Below are 16,072 nucleotides of genomic sequence, written 5' to 3'. Positions count from 1 at the left end.
CCATCTAACAAGCTTGTTGCTGTTTCTTAGCTCCATTAGGAGGGTGGCATCAATACTCACTGTGGGAGCATCTTGGCAGCAGGTTTCTTTTTTTATTTTTATTTTTTATTTTTAGAATTTGGTTTACATCACACCAACACAGATAGGTCTTACGGCAACGATGGCACAGGAAGGGACTACAAGTAGGAAGGAAGCAGCCATGGCCTTAATTAAGGTACAGCCCCAGCATTTGCCTGGTGTGAAAATGGAAAACCACGGAAAACCATCTTCAGGGCCGCCGACGTGGGGTTCGAACCCCTATCTCCTGGATGCAAACTCACAGCTGCGCGCCCCTAAACGCATGGCCAACTCGCCCGGTGACAACAGATCTTCAGTCTTGATGTAGGAACAATAGAATAATAAGAAAGCTGGTTAAAGAGAAGAAAAGGGAAGAAATAATATTATAAAAAAGAATACACGTAGAAAAGGAATAGGGCAGAGGACAGAAACTCAGTGTAACCTCTAGGAACTGAGCAAGTGTGTGCAGTTTGGGTCACGTAGCTGCTTGCATTTCGGAGATAGTGGGTTTGAACCTCACTGTTGGCAGCCCTGAAGATGGTTTTACGTGGTTTCCCATTTTCACACCAGGCAAATATTGGGGCAGCGCCTTAATTATGGCCACTTCCTTTCCACTCCCAGGCCTTCCCTTTCCCATCGTCGCCATAAGACCTATCTGTGTTGGTGCAACGTAAAGCAAACTGTAAAAAGTCTAGGAACATCACCTACCACTCTAGTATTGGGAGAAAAGCGTTATTTTGACATCTAGATCAAAGTAATTTTTTAAAATCTAATGAAGTAGCACGATATTGACAAATGACAATCTTTATACAATTTCCAGTCAGGTACTTCAAATAGCCAAGACTTTAGAGATTGCTTACCGGAACATACACTGCAAGAATCGAGACAGATTGATGAACCTCCTTGTCATTCGATACACAACCAGTGAAGGGTTGGCCTCTGTAATTTCTGGGATGCTCAACTTATGAGATGATGCCGCCACACCATGGAAACTCTAAAACAGGGCACATTTTAAAATTAGGAGATATATGTTCAAAATACACCCGTTACAATAATAATAATAATAATAATAATAATAATAATAATAATAATAATAATAATAATAATAATAATAATAATAATAATAATAATACCCCGCACGGCTCTACTTCTAAATTGACGTTTAGGCCGATTTTGGCTCTGTCTGGTGGTTGTGCACCGAAGCATAGACATCCAACCAATCCCAACCTGCCATTTATATCGGCAGAGCACGATCTTAAAACCTAGTTGCCAAGCCTGATATTTACATTCACCACGTGGTTAACCTATCTCGTTCAACGTGTATGGTATTCGGTACGGTTCGCGATCATTTGCATTTTCCTCCAGTAATTAGTGTTATATCATATAAGTTTTATCTCTCTAGTATAGTACAGTATAGCGTAGTTTACAGTTTAGCATAGCATAAGTACAGTATAGGTTTAATTATTAAATAGCTGTAGTTTTATTTACGTCCGTGTATCAGTGTACTTAGTTTGTCGTGTTTACCATGTCTCAGTGTAGTTCGGGAAGGACAAGTGGCAAGAAATCAAGATGTGTGGGACAAGGCACTCCCTTGCGAAGCCAGGTTCGTGAAATTGTGTCCAATGTGCATGAATACTTTGAGAAAGAAAAGGAGAACGGTGCTACATTGCTTCCTTTAGCACAAGCTGTACAGAGAAGTGCCGACGCTACCAAAGTAAGTAAATACACAGTAGTGGCAATTGGAAAGGAGAAATACCACGCTGAGGAACAATCTCCTGGATCCTCTAAGTTTGAAACACCGGGTAAGAAAAGGAATCGGGCCAAACTAGTGACGAACTTGGACAGTTTCGAGAAAGATGCCATTCATCGTCATATTTATGACTACTACCGCAAAAAAGGACACCCTACTCTTGCGAAGCTACGTGAGTCTCTGAAGGAAAGCGAACTATTTAATGGAAGCAAGACTTCACTGAATGTTGTGGTAAAGGAACTGGGATTCTGTTACAAGAAATTAAATGGTCGCCGAGTGTTAATGGACAGAAGTGATATTGTGATGTGGCGCTGCCGGTTTTTAAGGGACGTTATGAAGGAAAATTTTGATTCGATTGTGTGGTTAGATGAAACATGGATTAATGCAAACCATACCGTAGGAAAAGGCTGGACAGATGATTCTGTGGAAGGTACAATGGCAGTGCCCATTGGAAAGGGGGGAAGAATTATTGTGCTACATGCCGGTACCGCAAATGGATTTGTACCTAACTGTTTATATGTTCTGAGGTCTAAGAAGACTGGCAATTACCACGAGGAGATGAATAGTGTCAATTTTCAGAATTGGTTTGAATACACATTAATGAATAACCTGTCTGAAAATTGTACAATAATAATAATGGACAATGCCCCCTACCATTCCATAATTCAAGACAAAGCTCCGACAATGGCAGCAAAGAAGTCGATTCTTGCTGAGTGGTTAAGGAGGCACAACATTCCTGTGCGGGACGACGTGAAGAAAGGTGAACTGTTGGAGCTTGTGAAAGAAAACAAGCCACAATTTCCTGTCGTGGACGAAATTGCAAGACATCATGGACATATAGTTATTCGATTTCCACCTTATCATTGCCACTTCAATGCAATAGAGAAGATTTGGGCTCAGGTTAAGGGTTAATGTTGCAACAAAAATAAGCGTTTTACGGGTTATGTTGCATTTTACCGTACCCGAGGTGGAAAACCTGTTAACCGAAGCTGTGGCGAATGTCAGTGCCGATGACTGGAGGAAAGTTGTGCGCAGTACACAAAGATCAATACGTGAGGCGTGGGAAAATGAAGATGTACTGGAAAACTCCATCGAAAGTTTAATAATATCTTTGGGAGCTGGTGATAGTGACAATGATTCATTGTTGGAGGGTTTCCAGTGACTCTGAGATCAGTGGAGTGTTCCCTTTGTAGGCCATAACCTCCTTCCTGTGCCAGCCATTGGCGGTGAGTGATGTGTTATTTCCTAATTCTCTTTTTTTCTTAATAATATATTCTCTTATTAGTGTCAGATGTTATTAAGTGTAGATTTTATGAATTTGTTTTCATTCCATATGTAATAGTTTATCTGAGTACGGTATTACATTTTACTATATATGGCCGTTTACTGCCGTATTGCATCAGGTGTTCTCGCGGGCGTAGCGTGCTGGCAACAGAGGATTGGCGATGCTCATTTGTTTTGCAAAACTTCAATTTAGAAATAAGGGCATGCGGAGTATATATAATAGAATAATATTTATTATTATATTATAATAATATAATATATAATAATTATATTATTATTATTATTTTAATTTTACAGGTGCCCTTCAAATACCTTGGAGAAATCATACTACCATCGGGACTAGACAGTTGGGCCAATGTAGAAAGAGCCACCAAAGTCCATAAGGCGTACAGACTAACGTGGAATTACTACAGTCATATAGTGTAATGCAAAATTATGACAATACAAGACAGTTGTCTTGCCGGAAGCTTTACACACCTCAGAAACCATCTCTCTTGGAAGTCACTCTAAAATTATATGAATTAAAAATCAAGGAAAATTCTCCAGGAAATTTATGGTCCCACGGGAAAAAAATGGAATGCGGATTAAGAGAACAGAGGATCCATCATCATTTAAAGTTTCAATCCTGGATGCGCTTCACGGTTTTGAAAAGCCGTGAAGGAGACTACCATCTCAAATTGTTTCATGAAAGCAGGATTTTTCAAGAAGTAGAAGAAGAAGAAGGCCTGCTACCTGATGTATGGAGAAGGTTGCAGTCAGTCCAGTCAGACTGCACTACTGAAGATTTTCTTCAGGTTCTGTTCCCATGATTTACACTTTTCCCCCCTTTTACACCAGTATTCTTTGGTCCCTTGAAAAGAGGGGTAATACTGTATTTGAAAATTCAGTGTTTTTGGACAATGTTAAAGGTTTTTCCCTACCTTTTCTTTCTGGTTTTGCAGATTCCTGGTTTTCAAGGCTTCCAGATTCCCTGGCCATTCTTTAGGGATCTATTGGGATGAAATGCTGAAGCCTTTCTCCAGATAAAGTTGGGAACTGGAGACTGATGTGTAGGAAATTGGAAAATTTCAGCTTACTGTTATCTCCTCACCTGTATTTCAGTTATGTTCTCGAACAAGTCGTCCAGGACCTCGCTCATGGCAGCACATAGCTGCTGCTGGAGCGACAGCCACGCACTGCGATGATTCAAACTGCCAGTGCCCCCACCTCCCATGAGAGGGAAGAGGGCAACACAGCGACCAGCAGCATGCACCAGTACACTATTGTCATCGTCAACAAAGCTCAACACAAACCTTTCAACAGCAACCTGTAAACAATAAAATCAAACTTTATACTCTCTGACAGAAATACATGCAGCCTAGTTACAAAATACTTTGTCTATTAAGCTCAAAATTATCAATAATACTTGTATTAACTGGTCATGAGTTACAACTGGGGCAATGATTTTAGCAAGACTTTACACTTTTTTCAGTAGACATTTATTTTCAGGATTCTCACATTTTGGCTTGTATCAAGACATTATCAGCCGACAAACAATGGTTAAGAATAATCATTATCTTATAAACTAAAAGACATACAAAAAAACCTGCCAAAACATCAATTAAAAGAATTATTTAAAAAATGTTAAATTTTTTTAAAGGGAAATTCATTTTAAGAAAACCTAAGAAGTGTAAATTATTTTAATGCGCATTGATTTTAACAAAACATTACATTTTTTTTCAGAAGACATAAATTTTATGGATCCTCATTAACCCTAGAACTGATTTACATCACATTTGCAACATTATTCACCCGTTCTGTAGTGACAGCGTCGCACTCTGTGACGCAATGCAGTCATCGTTACAAATCGATAGAAATTGTTTAAAATTGACTGAATATGAATCAAATTACATAGTTCTCGAAAACAGACCTTACAAGCTTCGTACCTAGTGCAATTTTGGTTTCTGTAGTGGGCTATTTTGAGTACCGATTGTAAAACAAATGAGGCATTTTTTCCGCTTCGTATTTCTGGGTTGTCACGCTTAAGATTGAGGTCTAGTCGAGGTTGCTGGTTATTTGTTTTAGATATATATTGTTGTCTTCCTGTATTTTCTAGTAAATGATGGATCCTTTTAGACGTAGTGACATTCGTGATTGGCTGGAAATTGAAGAAAAAGAAGTGTGTTCCGGCAGTAATAGCGATTTTTTGGTAGAAGATTTGCCGTGTGATGACGACGTGATGAGGGATCAAAATGACTCCGATGATGAAACTGAGGATGAAAATGAGGGAAATAGTGAAAATCCAGAAACCGAGCCTGAACGTCAGAACTCGGTACGATTATATCCACTCAAACCCCAGCTTGACGTTACAAATTAATTTCATGTACGGAACCCTAAAAACCTGACGAATGAGATCAGTGATTTTCGACTGTGGATGTGTGGAACATTTCCTTTTGTCACGGCCATAGGTTAAAAATTTCCCAAAATTTATTCGCGTGTATATATAATCAGCATAAAAATTTTTTTACACATTCTGTATATTACAACATTTTAACCCATATGCACCCACCCGCCCTTTGCTCTCACATTGCTAGGAATCTGCCAAATTTTTAGTATGCAACCTTGATGTTGCAAGCTTTTGGTTAAAACAGTATAGTGGATGATCGACTGCGTGTATTATCACGGGACCTGCTTTATATTATTGAGAAATTCCACGCTATTGCTCATGACACAAAAAACAGAAAATACAGAAATATAACACGTAAAAAATCCCTTCGAAAACTTAAATTTTTCATTAACTTATTTTACCTCGGAGGTTCTTTAGTGTGTGGTATGGCCTTAATTACACAACACGAGCCTAACATTTGCCTGATTTGGAAATCCGCTCCAGGCCACCTTACCCGAGTCATTCACTGTCATGCAGCTGTTTAGCTGTGCAGCACAACTTAGACTTCAAATACAAAACGGCCAACGAAGGAAGAAAATTTCTGCTAGAAAGGCAGGACATTGTCGTAGCTCGTGCAAGATTTTTGAGAAAAATACATGACCTGAAACAGAAACAATACAGGAGGCAACGTATTATTTAAATGAGACTTGGGTTAATCAGTCGCACAGTAAACGGTTTATTTGGCAACATTCAGATAAGAGTGGCGGATTGAAGGAGCCCACTGGGAAAGGTGGAAGACTGATTGTTTGCCACGCAGGTGGTATTAAAGGTTTTATACTCCAGTGTACGTGAGTGTTCCTATCAAAGAAGAATAGCCTGGACTACCACTCAGAAATGAACCGGGCATCTGGAGGAACCGTCTATAATAGTTATGGACAATGCTAAAAATCATTCAGCTTTACTTGAAAAAGTACCCAATACAAGCTGGAAGAAGTGGTTGCTGAAGAGAAACATACCTTTTAGTGAACAAGAAACTCGAGCTGAACTTTTGGAAAAAGTTGCTCCCTTCAAAGTAGGAAAAAAAAAGTATGAGCTTGATGAATCAGCTCTCTCTTGGGATCATGAGGACTAGTATGAGAAAGACTAGTATAGGAAAAACAAAATGGTTTAAAGTTGAAATTGGTCTCCGACAGGATGTGTACTATACCCCATAATATTCATCACATTTAAAGATGAAATTCATAAGAACATTAAACAGAGATTTGGAAGACAGGCGACAAAAGCCGCGTTGTTTGCAGATGATATAATGATATGATATGGGGTGCGGATGAAATGGAAGTGCAAAAACAAGTAGATATATGGAATCAAGAGAGAGAAAAATTTGGGATGAAAGTAAGCACAGAGAAAAGTAAAATAATAGTGATGACAAGGGGAAGGAAGGAAGGAAGGAATAGGAAAGAAAACTGAATGGTAAAATTCTGGAAGTGGTTAAAAGTTTCAAGTACTTGGGAAGTGTGATCACAGAAGATGGAAGGATAACCGAGGAAATTGGGAAAAGAATTCAACAAGCAAACAGCTTCCACCAGAGTGTGAGGGGTATTTTGTGGAACCAAGATGTCCCAAAGAAATATAAGGAAGTATCATAATCAACCTATTATGAACCCATACTAACCTATGCAGCTGGATTGTGGACAACAAAACGAGGAGAGAGTAGAATACAGGCAGGAGATGAAATTCCTAGGAGCTATCGAGGGCAAGACATGAAATGAAGAGATAAGGAAAAGGAATCTTGAAACTTCAAGACAGGATAGAAACAACAAAGCTAAAGTGGTATGGGCATTTGATGAGAATGGAAGAAGAGAGAGTGCCACAAAAAGCTTAACAGGAAAGAGACCACGAGAAAGTGGACAAATTCTGTGTGGGAGTGCAGAGAGAAGAGGGGAGGAAAACCAGTGGAGAGACAAGCAGTGACGGACATCCTTGATTCGCAACCCGATGCGGGAAGCTGGAAACGAGAAATGAAGATTAAGATGATTGGGGCAATGAGGTAGTAAGTTTGCCACCCTACCACTGCCAATACAACCCAATTGAATTGATTTGGGCTCAAATCAAGAGAGATGTGGCAGAGAGGAACAAGACATTCAAAATAAAAAAACATAGAAAAACTCACGTCAGAAGCCATCGACTGTGTGACGGGTACAGATTGGGAACAGTGCTTCAATCGCGCGGAAAATCTTCAAACAGACGAATGGGCCAAGGAAATAGTAAGGGACAAAAGAATGGAGCCATTCATCAGTATAAATAACTCGACAGATAGTGAGATGAGGGATGACAGTGACTAACAAATATTAGACTGCCTTGTAGCTAGAAACCGATTCTTAATTCATTGTAAATTAATGTAAACCTATTCTTTAAAGTGGTTATTTTTCTAACTCAGTACAATATAGAGTATTTGAATATTTAAAGTTATAATGTAATAAAACTGATACAGATTAGTATGTAATCCGAAAGTATTTACGGCGTCCTGCATCCTGTGCTGGCACCGCCTCAGCTAGCAACATTTACATGATCGCTTTCTGGACCAATTTCCAGGAAAACTACAAGACTCACAGAAATATGTTTCAGATAAAAAATATAAGCCAGGTGATTTTTTACATTTTTCCCACAGGAAAAATTCTATTGGCTGAAGAAATAAAAACTTGGCCGCTTATTGGAATTTTCAATACATGATTCTATGGATTTAAATTTACTAGTTCAAGATTTTATTTTTAATAATTATTTAAAGTAGTTTACATGGAAAATAGTTATACCACTGAAATCAGCAGTCTTTTCTGAAGCTTGTAGCATAATTTGTTTTGAAACATTGTATGAAGTAACATCAGGAGCTTGAGAGAGAATAACTTTCCTTACGCTCCAAAATGATGTTTTCAGTTAAGATATTTCTTCGCCAGTTGCTACATGACCTCGGCAACAGCGTAATTTCTCTGACCCGCCAGTTTGGTGGCCGTGACAATAATTCTTTATAGGCTATAAATTTCATTTTTGTTCCGTATTGAAGTGCAATTGAGCCTCCGTGGCTCAGGAGGCAGCGCGCCGGCCTCTCACCGCTGGGTTCCGTGGTTCTAATCCTGGTCACTCCATGTGTGATTTGTGCTGGACAAATGGGGGCTTCATTCATTCCATTCTTGACCTGGTCAAATGACTGGAAACAGGCTGTGGATATTCACACAAGTGCAATAATAAGAATAAATTCATTCCTAAATCTGGCCATCTTTTGCCTGAGATCCTAAGTCAACTTAAAGAAATCATATTGTGACAAGATGATCATAACCTTAATTTTGTTATTATATATAATTGAATGTTATAATTATTCCTACAACATTGTCTTTGTCTGGTATACATATGTTTTAGTTATCTATTTGGCTGAAGATGACAACTAATTGGCTGAAACTAGTCCCAAGACTTATGTAATATCTTTTACTTGATACATTGTATTGAAAAGGTGGAACCCTCTTGTCACTTTATTCTTAGATGACATTCTTTATTGGAAGGGCCCACTGATTGAGGTTAGACTTTGAAATAATCATGAGTCAAACCACCTCGCATTAAAAATCTCTCATCTCATTCCGACTTCCCTGTCATCTGAGGAACCTCTCTACAGCTGTGAACTATCTCCAGTGCAATCTAACAAGAATGACATGAACTACCTGAGCTAGCTACAGATTGGTACCAAAAGCCCCATTAGAGTTTCATGGGGCCAAGCTATACAGTGGCCTCTAAACTGCCAGCTGACACTCCAGTCCCTTCAGTGGGTCAGTATGCATACATCCTTACGTATCAACCTAAAGCAGATAAATGGATAAAGCTAACGTAATGAAGTTATTTACCAAACTAAAATTTCTTACCTTCATTAATTTTATCAACCTCTATGCTGATTCCTCTGTGCTGTGCCAACTTAGAGATAACTTTCTAATTGACCATGGATATCAAGCTTGTTCTCTGTTCATGGACTTTTTTTCCCAGTCTAATACTGATCCTATAGTTTTGAATTTGTACATATGCAAGGCTTATTTATATTTTATTTAATAGCAGCAAATGCAAACTTTGTTTTGTAGTAAATCACACCACAGTTCATCTATTACATATGCACAACTGAACAGCACAGCATGCGCTTTTTGAGTTCCTTGCACTCGGCCTCCTTGCGTCCCAAGCTAATCGTTTTTTTTTTTTTTTTTTTTTTTTTTTTTTTTTTTTTTTTTTGCTAGTTGCTTTACGTCGCACCAACACAGATAGGTTTTATGGCGACGATGGGACAGGTAAGGGCTAGGAGTGGGAAGGAAGCGGCCGTGGCCTTAATTAAGGTACAGCCACAGCATTTGCCTGGTGTGAAAATGGGAAACGATTTTAAACGATTTTCAGGGCTGCCAACAGTGGGATTCGAACCTACTATCTCCCGAATACTGGATACTGGCCGCACTTAAGCGACTGCAGCTATCGAGCTCGGTGAGCTAATCGCTATTCATTAGTGGGTGAGCAAGCAGCCAGTATCCAAGTGTCTGCATCACTCAGCAGTGGGCACTTTTAAACTGATGGCACTGCACACACAGACAAAACAAACTTTAAAAAATAAAATTTTAAAAACTTACCTTATTAGGTCCACAGGGGCCACCAAAATTTCTCAACAGAACCTCTAAACACTGCAAGGCTGAGTAACTGACCTAATACAAAAGAAAATAAACAGGTAAATAAGGATCCTTGGCTTTTAATTTTTTATTGGCTGCAATTACTGCAATAAACCTAACAGGTGTCTAACTAATGTACCTAGCCTTGCTCCTGTGGCAAGAAAATAAGTCAATCTGTAAAATTTACTGAATGTTATTTGATAACGAGTTATAATAACCGTAAGGGATTTTATATATAACAGAAACATTTTGCACAACTTGCACAGTGAACATATAAGTAACAAAAAGGAATGAACAAGTGTCAAATCAAGTCAGAGAGACACTGGGGGGTATTGGGGAGAGACACGAAAAAGAAAATACGACAGGATAAACATGACACGTAAGAGTGCAAAGAGGGAGCAGTACAAAGAGGAGGAAAAGACCAACATTAGAACATAAAAACATAAAGACAGCCTGAACATCTTCAAACAGAAGGACTAGGACCAATGAGAAAAGAGCCTATGTCAATTTCTCTTTTCAGCCCCCAAGAGCTCATTTTTGCTTTCCCGTTTCATTAAAAAAGTGGGCATCAACACTCCTAGATGGGCCATCATGTCAGATGTTCAATCTAGGAGGAAGTGTGTGATAAGAAAGACAGATAGAGAAAAGACCTTTTTTATAATTTGCTTTATGTTGCACCATCATGAGGTAGGTGAAAATGGGATGAACAAGGACTAACAGTGGGAAGGAAGCGATTGTGACCTTAATTAAGGAACAGCTCCAGTGTTTACCTGATGTGAAAATAGGAAACAATGGAAAACCATCTTCAGGGCTGCCAACAGTGGGGTTCGAATCCACTATATCTCGAATGCAAGCTGACAGGTAGATGGCCCAAACCGTACAGCAACTCGCTCAGTGGGAAGGACGTGACTGTTGCCTTAAGGTACGGCCCCATTGCTAGGTATAAAAATGGGAAACCATAAAACAGGGCTGCCGACAGTGGCTTGAACCAAGAGACATTCTACTGTATTTCTAACTCTTCGCACACTGATCAGCTATTGTGTTATCCTATAATGTGATCCTTTTAAAGATCTTATCTCTGTTTATACCTTAGCTGGCAAGACCTAGTATTTATTCTGCAATATGTCTTCTAGTATGGAAGAAAACAAATTTGTCACTTTTATCCCTTTGCCGTACCCCATTTAAAGGCGGATGCCCGGCCGTAATTACTGTGTTTTCTGACGGAGTCCTTTAAATCCCAATAGGCACAGCAGCTAAAATACCACCCTTTAAGAGAAAATAACTAGAAGTCAAACGAATAAATATAAATATAATTTCTTTTGCATTTCGTTCCTAAAGGATTAGTGCACATAAATGTGTACTCACCCCAATTTTGAGTACCCACATTTCGCTCCGGATGGTATTCCAAATAGTACCCCGTCCTGCACAGTGGTAGATCGCACTGCTTACATTTGAATGTTGTTTCTTTGCCTCTCCCACAAGCTGGCCTATTTTCATTTGTAAACACAAAGCACACTCTTTGGCACAAGCAGGTATCTTCACAAGAGAATGAAATAATTTAGGGGATGGACAGCTGATGGATAAATTTTTCATGCCCGTACCTTTGAGAGACATGAAGTTCCCAATCAGCTGTTGCACCAAGTTGTGCCGGAAGTTCAGCTGTCTGTTACCATGAGCTGTGAGAGTTGGTCGATTACTCATATCATAAAGAACGAAACTACTCACAATGCACACGTTGATCACAAAATGAAAAATAAATTTCCACAATTTTTAAGACGATCGCTCAACCGCATAGCATTCTCTTTTCTGATCACTGATGTCCATGCCATCCTATGTTTTGTGTATTTATGACAGCACGAGGACAAGCAATTTCTATTTCTTTATTGCCTTGACCGTTTTTTGTTTTTCTGTACCATCATTCACAGAATCTGAATTTGTTGACGCATAAGAACCTTTCGGCCCAACTCCGCGATTAGACGACATGGTGTGACCTTGAATAAGAATAATCTCTAACTAAAGACGATGTTTATAAAGTAGGTCTGCTTGGGAAATATACCCAGGAAATGCTGTCAACAAGGTCCTGACAGCTTGCTGAGTCAAGGGAATACAGTATGGTTTTACAAGACCCTTCAATATCTCCCTCAATACACTTCTAATGAACATGAGTGTGACGAGTGCTCTGGAGCGTTCAGCACGGTAGGCGGGTGATAATATTCGAGCACTCTGGAGCATTAGGGATGACAAAGAGTTAAGTGACCTGTCCCAGTCTCAGTAAGTCTGTTATTAATGGTGTGGAAGTGTAATTCATAGGGTCAATTGGTGTGCACATTTCAAAGGGTTTGGCAGACATGTAATAGCAAGTTCTGGCTCAGTTAGAAAAGCAAAAGGAGAATGTCACAATACTTGTAGAGGAGGGATGTGTTCATTGCCAATGCTATAATTCCACCAACTGCTACAAAAGAAACTTACTTTCATAACAAAGAGCCGAGAAATTTTGCGCCATTAACCACAAACCTCCGCCGAACACCCCCTACCACTGGATGAATTTTATGAAAAATGATGTAACAGCCAGCTTCAAGTTAAATGATCCTAACTGAAACACCATATACGTCACAAGTCCATAAACACTGTAGGCCAATGGCCGACACAAAACAGAGGCCTCCCCACCCCCCAAGCTTTTGCACGGCTATTTGCTAAACACCTCCGACGTGTCAGACCAATATTTTTTTGTCACTAACCAGGAAGTGTGCAGACCAATAAAGAAAGGCTGTATCATAACCATGGTTTCAGGACTGTGCAGTTAGTAACCATTTGTTGCAAATAAAGCTGATACGAACACTGCATGGGGAGCATTTAAAAAATATTAACAAAAGACAATTATGTTCCGGCATGCCTCCATCTCTCTTGCATGGATCGTTCATCCTACAGTTGTACCGTAGATTAAAACCACGTGCAGGGCTGCATATCTTTAAAAAGGACCAAATCTGAGGAATAGTGTTTAACTTCCATTCTTCTCCTGATCCTTCCATGTGATATTTGGATAAGAATTCCCACTACTGAATTGAACATGAGCATTCAGCGGCCAGATTATCTTTTGAAGATGTCCTGGCAAAAATTTGCCCAATAAACATCAAAGGCTCTCGTCAATCTAACTGTGACCATTTATCAAGGAATCTCCACGAGAACAATGTTGACTTGGTATTCATCCACAAAATGCCAATACAGAAGTCTTAACTCTAGAGGGAACAAAGGCATCAGCAAAAGAAAGGGAAAGGATCTGAAAATGATAAACTCCTTTACCCTCTTCCAAAACTTAATACCACAGAGGTAAGGGAACAAACGTTCGCCAACAAAGGTCAGATAAAGTAAACTTGTGTCCTCGTCCTGAGGTGGTGCATCTAGTCAGGCACACCCCCAATGTAGGTGGGCTGCATCTACCATTTTAACAACATACCAGCCCTCCTGCCATTCTTAAATTTCTGGCAGTACTGGGAATCAAACCCAGGCCACTGAGGATAGCAGCTAACAGTGCTAAATGTTACACTATGGAGGCGGATAAAGGTCAGATGGGAAAGATGGAAGTGAGGAACCATGCAAATGTGGAAGCAATGAGAGGATCAGCTAGGGATTTTGTGGTTGTCACCCCCTTCAGTCTCCCCCTCAGCCAAAAGTGAGTCAGGGTTGCCCCTGCAATACCTGAAATAATAGGTTTAAAAATTATATATATATAAATAAAGAATTATACCTGATGAGTAGTATTTTGTAGAAGATCAAGAATCTTTGGAACAACCGTAGTGGCCACAGGTTTTGTCAACTCTTGTAACTGAGCAGCCGATTCCAGTAACAGTTCTGAAAGAAAGGTACACGTAGTTTCAAAAGTTACTATATAAATAACAGTGGTTCCCAATCAGCTGAGAGCTGTAGACCCCCCCCCCCTCCTATTTTCAAAGGCCTGTCATAAACCAAACACTTCTCTGTAACCATGTAAAAATAACTTAAAATAAAAACTTAAAATTAAACAAATGAAAAGGTCCCAGCCTACTCTTCAGAAATAGCATAGCTAAGTTAGTCTACATTATGCTGTGACAGAACTAAGTCTCCCTGTCAACGTCCTCAGCAGCAGCATCTTAAACGAGATAAAGAACTTCATCGCCATCCCTACTTCACTCACTCATCATATGTGAAACTCATTGTATGGTAACACATTACAGTCAAAACTGGTAACGACGTTTTTGTGGGGACCAAAAAAAAAAGGGTCATAAAGAGGGAACGTGCTAAAAAATTAAAAATAATTTTGCTGATAAATTTAAGGTTAGGTTTGAACGTAAAAATAATTATGATGAAAACAAAGAAACAAGTGTTTACAATTATAATTAATGAAATAAAGAAAGAAATCACATCCTAAATTAGCTAAAATGATAAGCTTAACGTTAACAAATACTAAATCAAAGGTGAAGTTTAGAGGAGAATTATCCAAAGCATTCACAATCCGAACAGGACTAAGACAAGGTGATGTATTATCACCACTTTTGTTTAATTGCACCCTGGAATACTTGATGAAGGAACGGTATAAAGAGAATAAAAATATAAAAATTGGATACACTAACGATGAAATTAGCCTAAATTGCTTAGGATTTACAGATATTTTAGCATTACTAGCTAATAACCTTAATGAAGCTCAGAATCAAATTACAAGCCTCCAAACTATTGCTGAAAAAAACAGGATTAACAATTTCATTTGAAAAATCTAAAATAATGGCAATAGACCCTTTTTAATAAGCAGTGTTCTGATATGTGAGAATGAAATATAAATTGTATAACAATTTAAATACCTTGGAGAAAGTATAACATACAATTTAAATGAAAAAATTCTTGGACAGAGAAAACAAATATATTATCCAGAGCCCAAAAAATAACCAGAAATACATACAACAAGAAATGTTTGTCAATATTTACAAAATTAAAACGTTATAAGACTGTAGTCCAACCTGAAATAGCTTATGGAAGTGGAACATCATTTAAACTAAGCCAAAAGAATAACATACACAAAATTTTAAAAATAGAAAAGAGTAGTAAGAACATGCATTAATAAGAAGTACCAAAAAGGAGAATGGCGTATCATCCCAAATACAGCAGTATATCAGGAAATAGAACCTGTAACAGATTTCATAAAAAAGTATATCATTGTTTGGTCATCTGTTGAGAACACCTACGTAAGTACAATAGGCCTAATTTACGTACATTGTTAGACACATAAGTAAAGTAGGCCTAATTTATGCACACAAGTCACTCGAGTCTCTTTCAGACGGTGCAGGTGTAAAACGCGCCCATGTATACGTGCGGGTTCACCTGCTTACGCTGACTTTTGCAGAATTTTGGAGAAGCTTTGTAAACAAAAACAACAACCTGTCTGGTTAAAAGAAGTCATGAATGAATTAGACATAACACTGGAGGATTTAAAGAACAAATCAAACAAAGTAAATAAACTGAAGAATAGTAAAATTAGATTCCTACCAAAAAGTGATAAGAAACTAAAAGGGTATTTTCAGAAGAACGACAATGAAGATCAGATAGAATGCAGAAATACTGGAAGAACAGAAAGTAAAAAACATAAAACATCATAGAAGACCGGACAGAAATTGACTGCAGTGGTCCAATGTGGCCACAAAAGCGCAGCAATAATAATAATAATAATAATAATAATAATAATAATAATAATAATAATAATAAAATAAAGAAATAATACATTTTAAGAACACCAACATAGTAAAATTTCAAGGAAAACGTTCTTAGAAATGTGAAATATACATGGCTGTGACAATTATATTTAAAGTTGTAACAGGAAAGTCCATCATCTGGGCGATTTGCACACGTTTCATGTGTGGTTTAGCATCCACTTTCTCAATAAACTTTTAATCTTTTATCATCTATAAA

General features: G+C 38.5%; 1 protein-coding gene across 1 annotated transcript in view; it reads right to left on the bottom strand.

The window, feature by feature from the left end:
- The window catches only part of LOC136885565 (proline-, glutamic acid- and leucine-rich protein 1), an 84,815-nt gene that overhangs the window by 49,300 nt on the left and 19,443 nt on the right, over window positions 1-16,072 (bottom strand). The window contains exons 4-7 of the mRNA XM_067158210.2: window positions 13,884-13,987; window positions 10,103-10,174; window positions 4,182-4,397; window positions 918-1,051 (exon numbers count right to left, since the gene is read on the bottom strand). Coding sequence (XP_067014311.2) covers window positions 918-1,051; window positions 4,182-4,397; window positions 10,103-10,174; window positions 13,884-13,987 — 526 coding nt within the window. The remainder of the gene's footprint in view (window positions 1-917; window positions 1,052-4,181; window positions 4,398-10,102; window positions 10,175-13,883; window positions 13,988-16,072) is intronic.

This window comes from Anabrus simplex, chromosome 14 (genome assembly GCF_040414725.1).
Source record: "Anabrus simplex isolate iqAnaSimp1 chromosome 14, ASM4041472v1, whole genome shotgun sequence".
NCBI classification, from domain to species: Eukaryota; Metazoa; Arthropoda; class Insecta; order Orthoptera; family Tettigoniidae; genus Anabrus; species Anabrus simplex.
Note: the sequence above shows the minus strand (reverse complement) of the source record. Positions and strands in the feature narration are given on the sequence as shown.